At 40.0% G+C, this 18,099-nt stretch overlaps 1 protein-coding gene across 1 annotated transcript in view; it reads left to right on the top strand.

The window, feature by feature from the left end:
- The window catches only part of Usp24 (ubiquitin specific peptidase 24), a 132,771-nt gene that overhangs the window by 110,560 nt on the left and 4,112 nt on the right, over positions 1-18,099 (top strand). Inside the window, exons 56-65 of the mRNA XM_050136087.1 lie at positions 2,847-2,943; positions 5,183-5,299; positions 5,690-5,782; positions 7,110-7,212; positions 9,100-9,221; positions 10,136-10,249; positions 12,307-12,372; positions 13,933-13,999; positions 15,168-15,246; positions 17,172-17,247. Coding sequence (XP_049992044.1) covers positions 2,847-2,943; positions 5,183-5,299; positions 5,690-5,782; positions 7,110-7,212; positions 9,100-9,221; positions 10,136-10,249; positions 12,307-12,372; positions 13,933-13,999; positions 15,168-15,246; positions 17,172-17,247 — 934 coding nt within the window. The remainder of the gene's footprint in view (positions 1-2,846; positions 2,944-5,182; positions 5,300-5,689; positions 5,783-7,109; positions 7,213-9,099; positions 9,222-10,135; positions 10,250-12,306; positions 12,373-13,932; positions 14,000-15,167; positions 15,247-17,171; positions 17,248-18,099) is intronic.

Below are 18,099 nucleotides of genomic sequence, written 5' to 3'. Positions count from 1 at the left end.
TCTTTAGTAGGTTCCCCTCCACCATAATAAAATCCAAAAGCTTTGCTTGGTCTTCACTTTATACTCAGGCTTGTAGTGTTCACTTCCTCCTTGATGTCAGTCACCTCTTAAGGCCAACTTAAATTAACAGGTTCAATGAACATGCTGAGTTTTGTTTTGTTGTTGTTTGTTTTTTGATTTTTTTTTAACCTACTTTAAGCCTCTTATGCCTGATACTCCTGTCTGAAACATTGTTCCTTCTGCTCTTGGCATAGTAATTGTCTTTTGCTCTTTCAAATGTCAGCTTAGATCGCACATACTCAAAGACTGATACAGACCTGTCCTGTTGCTCTATGTACTCCTTAGGGATTTGTGTGTGTGTTCTACTGAGCTTCAGCTTCTTCAGGACAGAAGTCTGCTTGTTCCACACTGGACACAGAGTGCCTGCCATATAACACATGCTGAAATATTTGTTCACACATCACACAATGCATTTGGTCATGAAGAGAGAACTAATAAACATTTCTTGGAAGAGTTATTACGTACCTGCCTCTTTAAAGTGTACAGTAAAGATAACTTTACCTGATTTTATAATTGAATTTGAAAATATTTTCCCAATCGGTCTCCCAAGCACCGTGTCAAAGAATGATTATATGTTTGAAAGGTGCATAGAAAATATTTCATTCAGCACCTTATTTATACAAAGGCAGACTTGATTTGAGTGTCTCCTGAGAAATTGTCTTCCTTTGGTAGTAGTTCTTAGTATTCCTAATGCCAAGCATCCCAGTTGATTACCTCATCTTTTCTGTGAGGTCTGATTACTTTCAGTTGCCATGAGTTGTAAGCAGTTAATAACAGGTGCTGCACGGATGGCTCAACAGTTAGAGCACTGGCTGCTCTTGGCGAGAACCTGGTTCATTTCCCAGCACCCACATGGCAGCTCACAGCCATCTTTAACTGCAGTTCTAGGGATTCATTGCCCTCCTCTGACTGCCTAAGGCACCAGACATGTGTGGTGCACATAGGCGCAGGCAAAACATCCATCCACATAAAACAAAAATAAATAAATCTTTTTTAAAATCTAAAAAATGAGTAAATGAAAGGAATGGTTTTTATCTAGTTCTTTCTTTAGAACCTCCAGGATGTTTATGTATGTGTGTGCATATATATATGTATGGGTGGATGCCCTTGTGTATGGAGGCAGTGGACATACTCAGGAGAAGAGCCTCTCACCTTTAAAACAAAAAACAAAAACTGGGTGTCTCATTTGCCTGAGGATCCACCTGTTTCCTCATTGTAATCCTAACACTGGAATTAGGTGTGCATTACCATGCCTTTTTTTTTTTTTTAAACAGTCTGGGGATTCTAGGGAGTGAACTCATATTTGCAGGGCAAACACTTCACTAAGCTATCTCCTCAGCCCATAAAGCCTTAAAGATAGTTTATCATTACTCCAATTAAAATGTCCTCGCTAGTACACACAGGAGGGAGGGAGGGGAGGGAGGGAAGGAGGGAGGGGAGGGGGGAGAGAGAGGAAGAGAGAGAGAGAGAGCACACATGCATAAGGTGAATGTCGCTTTTCTAAAATGCTTAGGACCAGACTGTTTTGGAAATTTTTTGAGTTGAGGGATATTTGCATTTATAGTGATGTGTCATAGAATGGAACACAAATATAAACATTAATTCACTTTGTTTTATGTAAACATATACATAATTTAGAGGTAATTTTATGCAGTATTGTTCCTCTTTTTATATGTTAACCGGTTTGATGGCGTAGAATATTTCTAATAGTGACATCATATTGTCTATTGTCACCTGAAAATTTCAGACTTTACGCATTTTGGAATGAGGATGGATAGTTAGCCTATATCTCTGTAATTGAGGTATGAAGATGCTGATGGCCTCTTTCACATCAACACCCCATACTGCTTCTTTATGCAAGTTTTTAATGTAGGGTTTTGTGGGTTTTGTAATAGTGAATGCTTGCCAGCTGACCTAAAGAAATGTAAACAACTCACATAAAGGACACATTATCTCCTGTAAGGACTTTTTATTGTCGACATTTATAAACAGACATCAAAGTTAGGCAGAAGTACCTTGCAGAGCTTATTCTTACCTATCCCAGTCTCTGTTTTTCTTTCTATTTTAAAACTTGTTTCAGACACAGAATTCACTGTGGTTTTTCAACATGTGTCTTTATCAATTAAAGGATTTTGGCTTTTTCCAGCATAAGCACCTTAACATTTTCAAACCAAACAAAAATTAAGAATTTTTTCATATTTTCTTATACTCCACTCAGACTCTTCCCCTTCCCCAAATATCTCAGAATGTAGTCTGGCCATAACGTTTGTACAGATCCTGCCCTACAGAGTTTGGGCATTGGCTTTGGTCTATGTGTCTCTTGTGACTGTTGACCTTCAATACTTACATCCCCTAGTCGCCCGTTCTTTGTCTTCGTTTTTATTGTGGAGACTGGTCACTTGCCCGCTACCACTAGACCTCCTCCCCAATTCTAGGTATGCTTTCAGTTTTTCAGTGTTACACAGTATTCCTCAAGAGTTTATGCAGTTGGTTAAGCCTTCGTGCAATATCATGTGGGCATTTGTTGTCTTTTGAGCATTTGAGTTACTATTTAGAATCTTGGACTTTCAGCAGAACTCATCTGTCTGGTTCCCATGTCTTATTAACAGCATATGGAGTGACCTGGGGAAGCCACACTTCCTGTGACTGAGTCTGGAAGCTCTTGGGATACTTGAACTCCTACCTCTGAGTCATTTTACTTCGTGGCTGTTAGACTGGAAATATGCAGGGCAGCTCAGGGTTACATACTTGTATCCTTCTTTATATCGTGTTTCTCTTTATTTTAGGGTTTTCTTGTTGGAATGCAGTGTGAGAGAAGTACGCGTTGCTGTGGCCACCATTCTGGAGAAGACCTTAGACAGTGCCTTGTTTTATCAGGATAAGGTCAGTCTCATTGTAAACTTTATGTATTCTGTTTTATCAGCTGTTCTCAGTTGTACATAATAAAAAGGAGACCTAAAGTTGGTGGCTGGGCCTATGTGTGCGTGTGTGCATGTGTGTACGTGGTGACTTTCTGATACATGCTCAGATAGAAGGCATTCTGTCCATCCCTTTTTATGTTCCAGATACCAAGATAGAGACTGAAAAAAGTTGAGGTCTGCTTTTGTCTGCTTTAGGATTTTCATCCCTGGCCAGTCTTCTCTCAAGAATTTGTGTTAGACTCTGAAATAGTCTAACTATTGTCTAGACACACTAACCTAGACATTCTGAGTCACCCTTGGCTGTTTCCTCAAAAGCTGCTTTCCTGATCCGACTGCTTTTGATAGCCAAACCAGTGTCATTCATCCCAGGGCACAGTAGTTCCTTCACAGTCTTCATCATTCCCTGAGTGTTGTTTCTATCCTTCAGGAATATTCTCTTTTTCCTAACCCTATTCTCTGCAGTTATATCTTCAGAATCTTAATTCAGCATACACACGATAAACCAAACTATGGTGTTTATTCCCTTCTTCAGTTCCCAAAGGTTTTAAGCCTGTGGGGAAGTCTGTGGTGTATATTATCAGTCTGGTTGTTCAGTCCGTTACTAAGTCTTCTCAAGTACAACAGTTACTCCCCAAGTTTGCTGTTTCAAACAGCTGATACTAAATGGAAAACTTTGAAAAATAGTTTCAAAATAAATTGGCTCCTTACAAATATTGACTCCAGGCATTTTGTGCATCCATGTACTACAGGACAGAATGCTTCAAATTTAGATGTTGACTTCACTATGCAACCTTGAGCACATTCTTGAAGGAGGATGTTCTGGATCCAGTGTCGGAGCACCTGGGTGCTTACTGGACCCTTAGTTCTCCAGTACCACCTATTCCCGCAAGCTCTGTTAGACCAGGCACTCAGCCAGAGGAACAGGAAGCCAAATGTGCCCTTTAGAAAGGTCTTGAAAGTCCTCCTCTCAATTCCAGGAGTCATTAGACTTACGTATCCTATAAAGTGATAGTTTTCCATCAGCGTAAGCAGCAGAAATTTTTATCAAGCAAAAAGTCATACCTGGCTTCAGGCAGACTAAAGAAAGTCGCTGGAGCTGCTTAGAAAGCTTGAATACCATTGCTCCATGACACTCCTGTGGGAGCTGTCTAAGGTGTTTCAAGAATGCTACCCTAAGGACTACCTTGCCCTCCTTCTTCCACTGTATACTCCAGAGAAAAAAGACAAAATTAGTGCAGTCTCCTTACAGATAGGGTTAGGCCATAGAACATCACCAACCTTTTAAAGACAGAAGAACAGGTAGTAGAAGAGGAAGGAGTAGAAGGTATAAGCATGGAAGCTACTTCCTGAAGTCAATTCTATTTGATATCCAACTAATGTATTTTTGTGTTTGTTTTCCCAACAATGGAAATTATGCCTCTTGCCACCCACTATATCTATACTGTAAAGTACTTTGAAAATGAAGTGCTATGTAAGTGCTAACTTGTATTGTATTTATAATGGGTGTGACAGGATGGATGGGGTATTCCAGAAGTCGATGGATACCATCTTCAGAGGAATAGGAGAGTAGTGAGCCTGGTCTTAATGCTTGGATAACAGACGAATTTCTAGGGAGTTGTCCAGAAACATTTGGGGTGGGAGGGAAAGCAGAAGCAATGTCATACCCAAATGGTTTCTAAACAAATAAAATGTTTTTCAAAGCTTTCCATGAGGCGTCAGCGGGCTTTCAAGTAAGTTCCTAGTTGAGTCGGTATTGCCGTGTCATCTGTCAGGCTGTTGCTCTCCATTTGCTCCATCGGCTTGGTTTCTAGCCCTTCTGCCTGTGTCTGTGTTTTATTCTCTGCATCTGTGACTGTGAAGAGCAGCCTAGTGGAGGGAGGGACTCAGAAATCCATCTCCCCTTGGTGCCCACCTCTCTGTAAGACAGAGAAAAGAGAAATTAGCTCTGGAGAAAACGTGACCTGGACTCCGGTACCTAGGAAATAAAATAGACTCTCCCTTAGTTCTGCAACAATACTGACACTCTTCCAGAAGGTAAAAGGATAATTCTGTTTTGCTCTCCAAAGCATAAATCCATCTAACTCTGAGACTGGATTGTAATTTCCCTCTGTTCTTATGGTGGTTTACTTCAAGTTAATCCTGTGACAAGCGTCTGTCTTGTCGTCTCTTTCTTTATATAATTTCCTCTTTCCTCTTGCCAGTTAAAAAGCCTTCATCAGTTATTGGAAGTCCTGCTTGCTCTTTTGGATAAAGATGTTCCAGAAAACTGTAAAAATTGTGCTCAATACTTTTCCCTATTCAACACTTTTGTACAAAAGGTAAATTATTGTTTTCTAATATATTTTCCTAATGCAGTAGATTTATATTCTAAAGATATTTTATATATGCAAAAATATTAGATTCCATTTTGTGTAGTGGATTAATGAGTGTTTCTAAATAATCCAAATTAATGGATTATTTTACTTCAAGAATTATGACCCAAGTAGGTGTAGTTACTGACAACAGTGGAAGCAGCATCATTGGTTTTTCCATAGCAGCCATCAGGAGGCAGTGTAAGGCTCAAGAGGTGTGTAAGATGTTAACAAGTATTCCCTACATAGAAGGTGCAACGCTTAACATAGTGATTTCTTGAAATGTCTGAATGTATTTTTAAAATAACTTTTTTTCTGGCTGGGAGTATAATTTGTCATTCTACTGCCTTGCGACAGCAAGGTATTAGGGCCGGAGACCTTCTTCTGCGGCACTCAGCACTGCGACACATGATCAGCTTCCTCCTCGGAGTCAGTCGACAGAACAGTCAGGTAAGAACTGCCTTCCTGTTCTCAGTGAGGTGCTGTTGGGCTTCATTTTGTTTCTTTTTGTAGCTGATAAATGTTTTAGCTTCATTTAGTTCTGGGTAGTATATACTATGAAGACTTTAAAAGTCTTTGGCGATTAGGGGAAGAGGAAGTTCAATAGGAAGAGGGATCAGTGGCCTTAGAGCCCTCTTCTTCCTTCCCTAGAGCCGTGAGTGTTTTGAGGGTTGGTGAAGTTAGACTGGTAAAAACTGAATTATACTGTAGTGTGATGTTCTCAGTCGAAGGCTCGGAGCATATTCCCAGAACGTTACTGTTGTATGGATGGATGTGTCCGTGTATAACCTGTTAAAAGTCCTATAGAGCTCTGTTTTCTCTATCCATTAATTTTTGTTTGATAAAGATTTTTAAAATACATAAAATGCTAGGATCCAGGAATGATAGAGTGCTTCTTGTGGACCAAGTACACCTGGTCTTTCTGTGGTGGTAGTTTGGACACACAGCTCAGTAAAATAGGCAGTGTTTCTTCTATTCTGTGACAAGAATTTAAGCACAGCTGTGCTAAGTAACTTATCCAAGGTCACAGAGCACATGTGTTGATGAAACGGGTATATGCCCAGCTCTGAGGATTTCAGAGTCTGAGCCTCTTAAGCTCCTAAACTTCTCTCAACTCCCCATCCTATCACCTTGTTGTTATACTTAAGTAGTGAGAAACAAGTACTGATACTATAATGTGCTGTGGTTGTTGGCTGTTGAGATCTGCCATACTTGTCTTTTGTTTCAATCTCATCACAGGGACTGATGATCGACTTGGGGGTCACTGTATTTGCACTGTTTGTGCAGTTAATATTGTCTTGCATTTGTAGAATACACTAGTTTTCAAGTGTTTTCATTCTTAGTATTTCACTTGGTCCTCAAAACCACAAAGTGGGCAGAGCAGGTAGCATTATCTCTGCCACTGCATAAAGCATTGTTGTGAATGTGCCCATTTATACAACACACTATGAGCTGCCTGCCACAGGGCCAGGCCTCCTGTCCTCCAGCTTCATGGGTTTGCCCATTACACTAAGTCTCTGGAAAATTACCTGGCATGTCATGAATGTACCCAACCTAAACTGCATACTTTGAATGGGTTGATTTTAGAGTTAATGTTTTAATGAGTTCATGTTTTCAGGGGAGCAAATCCTTTGAGATACCTTTATTAGACCAGTGACTTTATATGTTGACCTCTTTACTGTGGGCATCGAGAGAGACCATGGTTTAGTAAACTACCAGCCGGCAGATCCTTTCCCCACACAGAATAGTGGCATTCTTCAATCTTCTCTAACGATAGATACGCCGATGGAGTTCAGCACAAGCACGGGAATTTGGGAATCTTCACAACACTGTGGCATTGCTGGTCTTGCATACAGATGTCTCTTCCCAGAGGAATGTTGGTAAGTTTGACCATACGTCAGGAGCATGAAGAGAAGTACTGGTCTTAGGGTTGAATGGTTAGTGTTTGTTTCTCAGTTGACTTTTGATCTTTGAGGAGCACTTAAAAGTTTTTTGTTTTAATTAGTGCTAAACCGCACTTTATTTAACTAGTTTATCCATAACTAGAGAAATCAAGTTAATCATTGATTTGATGCAGGAAAGAAAAAGTTTATTTTAAATGGCTCTAGGATTTAAGACTAATTCAGAGTTCACTCATCACCATAGTATGAACAACTGATGTAGTAAGAAGAATAGACAAGGTATGGGCTGTTGTCTTTAAGCTGTGTAAACTTAACCAAGCCACCTGACCTTTATGATTTTTCATATAAAATGAAAATATTAATAAATAACTTTCTAGATATAGTAGGGATTAATTAGATAAAATACCAAAGTGCTTTGTGAAAGCAAAGGAGATTCAGATATAAATTAGTAAAATATTTTTCATATCAGTTAGAAACAGTAGCATTTCCTGTTTTGTCACCTACCAATAACAGTCACAGATACACTTTTGTACTATGATTACCCATTATCCTAATCACACAACGTGTATTGTGCCTGTATACTGTTCATAGGCTTTGTCCTGACAAACACACGATAGTACTACAAAGCATATATGATTGTTTTTAGTGTCCTGTGCTATGACATAGTGCTTGTATTTACTTTTACTGTGTTCATTTCCCATAGCACACTGGAGAGGTGCTATCCCCCTCTGTAGATGAGACAACATAAAGACACAGCTAATAAGTTCATAGCTATTAAGTGATAGAGCTCAAGTATGGTGGTAATGTGTAAAGTAAAATCTAAAGGCAAAAAATAAGAAAAACCCCAGAGTGCATCATTCTAACTTATAAACAAACACCTTATAGAGGGACATTGAAGGACACATGAATGGAGTTCTGGTTTGCTTTCTGTTGCTGTGATAAGCACCATGACTTAAAGCAACTTAGTGAGGGAAAAGTTTATTTGGCATACAGGTTATAGTCCATCATCAAGGGAAGCCAAGGCAGAAACTCAAGGCAGTAGCTTGAAGCATGAACAACAGAAGAATGCTGCTTGCTGGTTTCCCCTTCAACTTGCTCAGCCACCTTTCTCATACAGCCCAAGTTCATTTCCGTCCCTAGAGAAGGTACTGCCCACAGTCGGATGGGCCCTTCTACATAAATTAGCAATTAAGAAAATACCCCACAGGCCAGTTTGATCTGGGCTTTTTTTTTTTTTTTTTTTTTTTTTTGAGACAGGGTTTCTCTAGCTTTGGAGCCTGTCCTGGAACTAGCTCATATAGACAAGACTGGCCTGGAACTCATAGAGATCCCACCTGCCTCTGCCTCCCAAGTTCCTGGGATTAAAGGCCTCTGGGTGGTTTTTAGTTGAGGTTCCTTCTTTCAGGTGACCTTGTTTTGTGTCAAGCTGACAGCTGAGGCTGACTGGGACACTTGGTTGTGAGTGCAGTTTGTTTCCTACACCTGACTCATTCCTCTCAAAAGACAAAAGACTGCTAGTTGTGATAGTTCAGTTTACAAAAGAGTATATACCTATCTGCTTAGCATAATTGTTTTTTTTTTTTTTTTGCAAACAATTGCTTGAAGAACAGTGACTTGTCCAGTGTCTCTCTGGTAGCAGCTTTTAGTACTTTTTCATAGCTATAGCTGAGGTAAAATTTGAGGAAAAAAAATAAAGGAAATTATCTGCCTAGCTCATTGGTCCAGTATACTGAAGGATTGAGTTGTAAGAACGCAGCAATTGTGTATGTGAACCTGAGTTTCACTTTTTTGTGGACATGTGTTTCATGGAACATTTCCAAGTGAGACAAGTTGTGCTTTTGTGTTTTTTTCTTGGGTCTCCTAAAGCTCCTGGCATATTTAAACAACGGCCACCTATCAGTGTTGCTCCCTCAAGCCCTCTGCTGCCCCTCCACGAGGAAGTAGAAGCCTTATTGTTCTTGTCTGAAGGGAAACCTTATTTGTTAGAGGTATGTAATTGTTGTGCTGAAGACATTTACTTATGTTATCTTCTCCTATTTGAGCAAAATCCTTTTGTTGATATATTTTTCAAGTTACTCTGGTGAAAGGAAGTACTGTTACGAGGAGAAATGCTTATTTTTTTTATATGCATTTCAAAACACTAGAGATGAGGCATGGCTGGGTGGTAGAGCACTTGCCCAGTGTATTCCATGTCCAGCACGGTATGGATAGATGGGTGAATTTGTCAAGTGGGCACTATTCATCTTCTCCATCTAAGAACTAGACTTCCATTCCGGCCCCGCCAGCTATCCTTAAGGCCCAGGAGAAGCTGAATGAGAGTTCACCTTTGAAGTAACTTCATTATCAAAAAGTTTTTCCTCAGTCTGTCTGTCCCTGGTCCTAAAACACTGCAGCCTAAAAGCATGTGTATGTGAACCTTCCAAGTATGCTTGTCCCAGTATCTGCACAGGCCATACACAGGCTGGGTTGTCCCCGTGTCTGCATGAGGCACATGTTGTGTGCCTTATTCTTGGCCAGCTCTCCTTTTACCCAGTTACCTTCCTATGAATTCTGGCTTCCATAATCTGATTTTCAATGGAGATGAGAACAACATATTGTAGTAGTTTTTTCATCTTTTTTGTTTAACTTTATTTTCTTATCGTCAGCTATTACTTTAACCTCTCATGAGAATGCTTGCATTTGAAAATTGTTGAAGGTTAGTCCTCCGGAAATAAAAAGTGCATGTTTGTACAAGTCTGTTTAAAATGACAGAGAGATCCAGATACGCTGAAATCCCTCCTTAGACCTCAAGCGAGAAACCCTGTTTTAGGACAATGTTATTGTTCTTAATTTCTGAAAAATCCAATGAAAGAACAGACTGCTGACTGTGGCTGTAGCTTACTCCTTTGTGTCCTCCCACCAGGTCATGTTTGCTCTGCGAGAGCTGACTGGTTCCCTCCTGGCACTCATGGAGATGGTGGTGTACTGCTGTTTCTGTAATGAGCACTTTTCCTTCACGATGCTGCATTTCATTAAGGTACAACTCAATCACCCCAGCCATCCCTGGTAGCATCCAGTCACCCTCGCCATCCCTGGTAGCATCCAGTCACCCCAGCCATCCCTGGTAGCATCCAGTCACCCCAGCCATCCCTGGTAGCATCCAGTCACCCTAGCCATCCCTGGTAGCATCCAGTCACCCCAGCCATCCCTGGTAGCATTCTGTGAGACCCTGGGAGAGCATTTTCTGGCTCCCAGGCAATTCGGATACATTTTTCTTAATTGTAAAAATAGTAAGTATTGTGCTGATTTTTAAAGAATTAAGAAAAGAATTCCTAACTCCAATATTTAGTGCTGACTACTACCAGGAACATCCTTTTAATTTATCCTCTGTTGTATCTTTTTATTTTCTGTCTTTGTATTTTAATGTAATTGAGTTTTATGATTCTGTCTTCTTTGACTTGGTCATGTAATTTCCCATACTTCATCCTTTCATGTACCATAATTCACTTAGCCCTTTTCCTAGTGGTAAACATTTGCATATGGTTCAATTTTTAACTAATTAAGAATAATGTTTTAATAATATTAATGTTCTGGTGATCATTAGTGGAAGAAATTGTTTCACAGCTGTAATTTCTTTACCTACAGTGTCTTAAAAATCAAAATTAGGTTTCATATCTTCTTGAACAGTGATATAATTAATTATAAGGCATTGATCAATATAGTAATCACTATCTCACCCACTGCACCTACTAATCACAAAAACTATGCCAAATGTACTACATTTAACTCGCATGAATCTCACGTAGTCCTATGAAATCGATGTGGTTCCCAAAACATGAAGCTGAGGCAGAGTAAGGAGCATCATACAGTTAGCCAGTGACAGAGTAAGGCTTTGGGACTAAGAAGGTAGCTTGTACCTGTGTCTTTACCACATCGCTCACATCTTTTTCTAGATGTTACTAGAAAAGTGTTAAAGTCTACATGTCATTTTACTAGTTTTTGAATCTTTGAGTAATTATGCTTTTGATTCTCGTGGTGAAAAATATGCACACAAATAAGGCCAAAGTCTACTTTGACATGTCCTGCTGGTCACCCATAGGCCACTTCCACCCTGCCCCGAGGAGCACGTTTTCCTTTCAGGTTCTCTATGTGAAATCCACACGTATCTACTATTCCTACCCACAGAAGTTCTTTTGTGTAGTAGAATTGCACACTCGTGTTTGTAATAGTGATCCACGTACTGTTAACAAGGAGCGGGTACTTAGTGAGGCGTAGCTGTAGCTCTTAGTAAAGGATGTTCTGCCCTCCTCTTGTGTCTGCTTACTCACTGTATGGCTGTGAACCCAAGCATCTTCCTCTTCTACAAAACAGGAAGAAACAGAACTTGACTTCAAAGTTGTTGTAATCTGTGCAGCACTAGGCAAAGTGTTTTATAAATACCATTCCTGCCTCCTTGGAAGTCTGTTAATACTTCCAGTATTGCAATATTCTTTCCCAACTTTCTTCTGCACAGGCTGAGAACCAAATATCAGTTTCCAGCACCTACACCAGGCGGTTTACAACTGCCTGTACTCCAGCTCCATGGAATTTTCAGTGCCTCCTCCTAGCCTCTGTGGACACCCGCACACATATGTGCATACATACACATAAATAAAAATAAAATTTAAAATGCATAAAGAGGCTTTATAAACCTTGTTTTCTTGGTGCATTTTAGCAGAGTTTTTTTCTATTTCATACGCTGCCTTTTTAATATACTTCACTGAGAGCTCACCTCAGAGGTTTCCCTTTATTCTCTTTGCTACCAACATCCTTTAGGAAACGAGCAGAGTGTGGATGGTACTGTGTAAGATCAGGGCTGCTTGTGACTTAGAATGCTCCATTTCGCTTTCTCCCTCACTTTCCTAATAACATAAGTGTCACGGGATACTGAACTGAAAAAGCTTTAGGGGTTTATTTGGCCGCAACTAAGGATCTGAGAGGAGCTGACTTGACTAGTGACAGGCAGACAGTGGTAGAACTGGAGCTTGATTCCAGAACTGTGCTCTCCACTGAGAAGTCACCAGAATGTTTGTCCTGTCACAAAATTGTTTTCAGAACCAGCTAGACACTGCTCCACCCCACGAGTTAAAGAATACATTCCAGCTGCTGCATGAGATATTGGTAAGTCTCACATTTCTCTGCTGACTCGCTTGCATTTACATGTTTACAAGTTAGCATGTGTTCATAAGCCACTAGTTCCTTACTGGGTTTTGTTCAGTTTGCCTGCGTTTACTGATTCTTCTTCATATCAGTCATGTGTCACATGCATTAGTGACTTGGAAAGGACCAGCGATGAAAGTCTTGGAGCTTTCAGTATCTTGAAAAAGCCAGACAAAACCACAGGCAATTAAAATCAGAGGAGTAATGGATGACAATTAACCTTTATTGAGGCCTCAGTTGTATGATTCACTGTGCTTAACCCTGAGGGCAACACTCAGAAGTTAGCTGATGGGTTTGCAGGCATGACATTGTTGGTCATATCCTTTCTGTTATGACAGAGGGTCTCTATGGATTTGACTGTGTGACTAAAGAATAGAATGGAGCCATGAAGTAGAGCTTGGAGTGGGGGGTGAAGTGGGAGAGAATGACAAAGACAGATTACAAAAGGCTTCTACTACCAATGCCAGGATACAGCAACTTCTTCCTGTAGGGCACAGGTTGGATTTAGTCAATTAATATGAATGGAAGTGATCAAACCATATTAGCTCCATTTCTTGCAAACATCAGTCATTAAGAGAAGTAACCATATGCTTCCTTGGATGTGCATGTAGCCTCTAGTTTCCCTTCACTCCTGCTTCCTGAAACATGCCTTTTTGTTCATCACCACATCACCCAGCCTCTGCTGTCAGTCATGGTGAGCCATGAAAATTCTTTAAGCAGAAAAGGAAATGACTCATTTGCATAGCAAGACACCTTTGGCAATTATTTTGAAGGAAGAACTAAAACAAGCAGGATTGGATATTGGGAGAACATCTAGGATCCTGGCAAAGAAAAAGGCAGACGGTAGAAGGCCAAGAAGGAGCAGATCAACTGGAAAGAGAGCTAATAAAATTTAATGATTTGAATGAGTTGATGAGAGAGACTAGTCCAGGGCCTCCTAGGAAAGATTGTATCCCTTTAAAAACCTAGTGCAGAGGATTGAAATGGCTTAAAATATAAAAATATATCATTGAAAATACATGATGGGTGTCATCTACTTAAAAAAAATTGTCTTTCTGATCTCTTTCTAACTTTTGACCCCAGTCCTTCTTTATAGACTTTGGGAAATGCTATAGAGCTATGTATCATTGAACTGGGCTCAGCAGACCCAAGCAGTGGGCTATAGTGCACAGCACTTAGTGCCAATAACTAAAGATATAGCAAGAGCCTGAAACAAAAATGCATTTTTGCTAAATAAATTAAAAATGATCCTGTATCCTTAGGATCACAAATCATCTGTCTTCAGCCCTCAGCATAAAGTTGTTAGAAACACATATATAGGAAATGAATAGCTCTTTAAAAATTTTATATTTTGGTTTTGAATTAGAGATGTGTTTGAGATGCATAGTGATATCATAACATCCCTTAGTGTTTGGGCCCTGCTGTAGAAACTAGCTTCTTGAGTAGAGCTGTGGGGAACATCAGTAACTTCTGCACAGGCTGCTGCTCTCAGTTGCTAACTTTGTCTCCTTCCTCTGACAGGTCATTGAAGATCCCATACAAGTAGAGCGAATCAAATTTGTATTTGAGACAGAAAATGGATTACTAGGCAAGTATGCCAGCTAAGGAACAAGTGCCTTATTTATAAATTTATAAATAAGCTCTGTTCAGCAGGCATGGCCCCTCTGCTCTCCCTGACTTAGATGACCTCTCCATTAGAAGTCTTCTTATTGTCACTGGGTTCCTCATCCTGACCAGGAGACTGTCCTTCCACTCAGTATGGTACAATCTAGGGTTTGTTCCCAAGTCAGGGAAGGTTCAGGAATACTATAAAGTTTTCTAAGAGCTAAGGAGGTTTTTCTGGTGACAGAAATCTTTTCCTTCCCCAGCAGCCATGGAAAGAAAAACTAACACCTTAGACCTAAGTATTGTCAGATACATGAAGTATGATTGTCATTTGACTAACATGTCCATTGTCTACCATTTGTATGTCTGGACTTTGTTTTGTAAAAATCTGAGTTAGCTTTAATACACTGCCTTAGAAATAGTTCAGTAAAATTGTCCTTCATCACAGATACTTTGAATTCTGTTGTGTACCATCATGGCACACACAACATATCTGTCATTGATTATATCTAACATGGGGTTACATAAGATATGTCGCTATGGCTGGTATAGCTGTTCTCCTTTGTATAAGTTCCCCTGATCTTTACAACAATGACCTCACCTACAAAACATTTCTCAGAATATATCCCCATCCTCAAGCAGCACATGGCAGCATGAATAGGAACCTAAGAGCCACCATTTAAGGCAGAAAAGAGCTACAAGCTCAAAGGTTTCTAAGCCCCAGTTTGGGGTAGTGTACTGTAATCATAGCATCAGCCATACCAGGTCCTCTGGAATCTAAAAGCATAAACACATGACAAGTAAGAATAAGTATTTATTTTTAAATTGCTAAAAGAGAAAGTAGGAAACATTTGTTACATAGAACTAATATCATAAATTTCCATTATCAAATGATAGATAGTTGTAACTGTTCTTGTCTGGGTAGCCGTATGGGGGAGTTTTGAATACCATCCGGTTGAAGTTGTAGTTCTTCCAGTTCTACTACATACAGCTGTGTTCTTAACACAGTAAAACACTAGAATCTGCGTGGTTCTGTTGAATAGGTAGTTGTCCCCTACTACCCACTTATCAAACTTATTTCCAGAACAAGAGCATCACTATTACTTGAGCCTCTCCGGGCCTTCCTGTTAACGCATCTTGTCTTCCTCCAGCGCTGATGCACCACAGCAACCATGTGGACAGCAGTCGTTGCTACCAGTGTGTCAAATTCCTCGTCACTCTTGCTCAGAAGTGAGTACAGATTTAGCATGCAGAGGACATGGGTTTCACTGTGGTGTGGGAACTGCCTTGTTTTTGGGGCCTGAGAAGATCTGACAGATTTGGGGTCATGCTTGCTTAGGAACTTGCTTAGGAACTACGGGACCCTATTCAGATTGTCTCCCCAAAGGAAATGAAGGGGGAATGTTAGAAAAGTAATAGATGGTCCAGAATTTCAAAAAGGAGAAAAGGGGGATCCCCTGGCCTTATGTCAGAAGGGTAAGAATCAAGTGGGTTTGAAAACCTCAGGAACATTTGGTGAGCTTTCCCAAAGTTGCTTTCATTAACCAGCAGCTCCTTGAGCCCAAAGTCCCTAATTTGAACATCTCTCAAGAGACAGAATCTTCTTACTTGAATCAATAGAGCACTTACAAACCTCGATTCTATGCTAGGTGTTTTGTTTTCTCTGCCTCATGATCCTTAAAACAGCCTGGATTTGGGGAGATGCTGGATCACAGATGGTTTGAGTGGCACACCCACCATCTTAGACCTAAACTTAGACTTGGAGGTTGACCTCACAGTGAAGGTACTTTCTACCATGACAGGACAGACAGTGCATGTTACCTTGACCTTGCTGAATATACACAGTCCGTGCAGTTCAGTGATGGAGGCTCCTCTGTGTTGGTAGAAGAAACAAACCAACTCCCACATGTTGTTTTCAGGCCTATACTTGTGTGCCATGGCACGTACATAGTAAATAAATAATTGAAAATTTTTTTAAAGAAAACTTGTACTTATCACCATCCATCTCTAGATCCCTTCATCTTCCAAAACTAAAACTCTGAACCCTCACTGAATACTGGCCCCCCATTTCCTTCTTCCCTAAGCCACTGGCAGTCATTCTAATTTCTACCTTCATGAATTCGGCCACTCTGGGTACCTCATAACCACCTTGCTTGACTTAGTGCAATATCTTCAAGGTTTGTCCGTGCTCTAGTTAGAACTTCCTTCCTTTTGAAGATTGTTACTGTAGTTATGTGCTACATTCCATGTCATTCTTTAGTTGATGTTGGGAACTTACGGTGGTGCTAATCTAACCTGGTGTAGTCCATAGTCAAACAAGGTCAGTGACTTTAGTAACTGTATTGTATATGCACTGAATCATCATTTTTTGTGGGCATAGAAATATTCTTAGACTTATATCAGAATAAGACTTAGACTTGTATCAGAATAAGAATGAGAAGTTTATGGGGCTTAATCTGTTGTGCTTGAACTTCCTAAACAGAGAATTAGGGTAATTTGAAATAGTGTATTTTTCTAGAGGACATAATACTCTGGATACACAGGTGTTATCCTGCCATACCACACCTGCAGGTCCCTTGATTAGACTTGATATCAGCATGTCAAAATGGTTGTTTCCAAGTAGTGCTGGGACCAATGGCATGTCCCTACCAGCAGCTACATGCTGTCAGTGTCCTCACATGTCCTGTCTGCACACACCAGCAGCAACATCATCTTCAGGGCTGTCTTCAAAGAAGGACAGTGATAGAAGAAGCCAAGTAGAGTGGGGATGAGGAGAGGTGCTCCCAAGCATGCTTTAAAAGTATTTCCCCAAAAATCTCATTCTCCCTTCTAACACAAAATTAAAGCTTAGTTTGATTATATAAAAAGATTAAGTATTAAATATACAGTTTATTAATAGTTGGGTGGGTTTGTTTAGTTTTCCAGCTCTGAACTTTAGCAGGGCTGTTGATAAGAGTTAGAGATCGTGAGACTAGGCACTGTATTTGCCTTTGCTGCCTTTTGGAGTTCAAACAGATGATGGTCTTCACTGTCCAGTCATAAAGGAAAAATTTAGTTTTAGTAAAAGTGGCATTCATGTTTCAAGTACAAATGTAGCTGAACAAGAATATTTTCAAAGAAGTATTTTGACTTGTAATAATATGCTTGGTCACCAGGTGTCCTGCTGCTAAAGAATACTTCAAGGAGAATTCCCATCACTGGAGTTGGGCTGTGCAGTGGTTGCAGAAGAAGGTACTAGAATTCTGAGCTTTCCTAGCTCTATAGCATAGCTCTAAAACGACACCTTACCTGGAAAAAGATTTTTTTCCTTAAACTGACTCATAGAATGATCTCAAGATACTTTGAGATGTCAAATATTTTTAGACCAATTTTATTATTGTTGTTGTTATTGTTATTATTTTTATTGTGTGTATGGGTGCACGCACACACACATACACACACACACATGCACGCTAGTGCCTATGGAGGTCAGATATATCAGATCCCCTGGAGCTGGAGTTGTAGTCATTTGTAAGCTGCCAGACATGTTTGCTAGAAATCTAACTTGGGTCCTCCATGAGTGGAATACATGCTCTTAATCACAGAGTCATCTCTACCCGTTCAAACATTTCTTTAGTCAGTACATATGTGCATGTATTAAAGTTATGTCTTAATATGGTTACACCCTCTCCCCCACATCTCACAGGACTTTGGGTTTGTTGTTGTTGTTGTCAAGATTTTACTTTTATTTATGTATATGTGTGTGAGTATATGTACATGCTTGTAAGTGCCCATGGAGACCAAAAGAGGGTGTCACATCCAAACTTTGGCGATGCTAGGATCCAAACTCAAGAGCAGCAGGTGCTCTTCACTACTGAGCCATCTCTCCAGCCCCAAAGGTTTATGATCTAAGACATGCCTCCAAGTGGATGACAGTACCGAGCCTATATATGCTATTTTTTTCTTTTAGATACATACAACTAGGATAAAATTTAGTTGGATATTAGGCATAGTAAGAGATTAATGATAATAATGATAAAATGGGGACAGAATATCTTAGAAAAATGATAACAGTGTACTGTAATCAAAGGATCTATACTGTAC

The sequence above is a fragment of the Alexandromys fortis genome, unplaced genomic scaffold, assembly GCF_014885135.2.
Source record: "Alexandromys fortis isolate MF-2015 unplaced genomic scaffold, M_Fortis_MF-2015_v1.1 scaffold_13, whole genome shotgun sequence".
Classification (NCBI taxonomy): Eukaryota; Metazoa; Chordata; class Mammalia; order Rodentia; family Cricetidae; genus Alexandromys; species Alexandromys fortis.
Note: the sequence above shows the minus strand (reverse complement) of the source record. Positions and strands in the feature narration are given on the sequence as shown.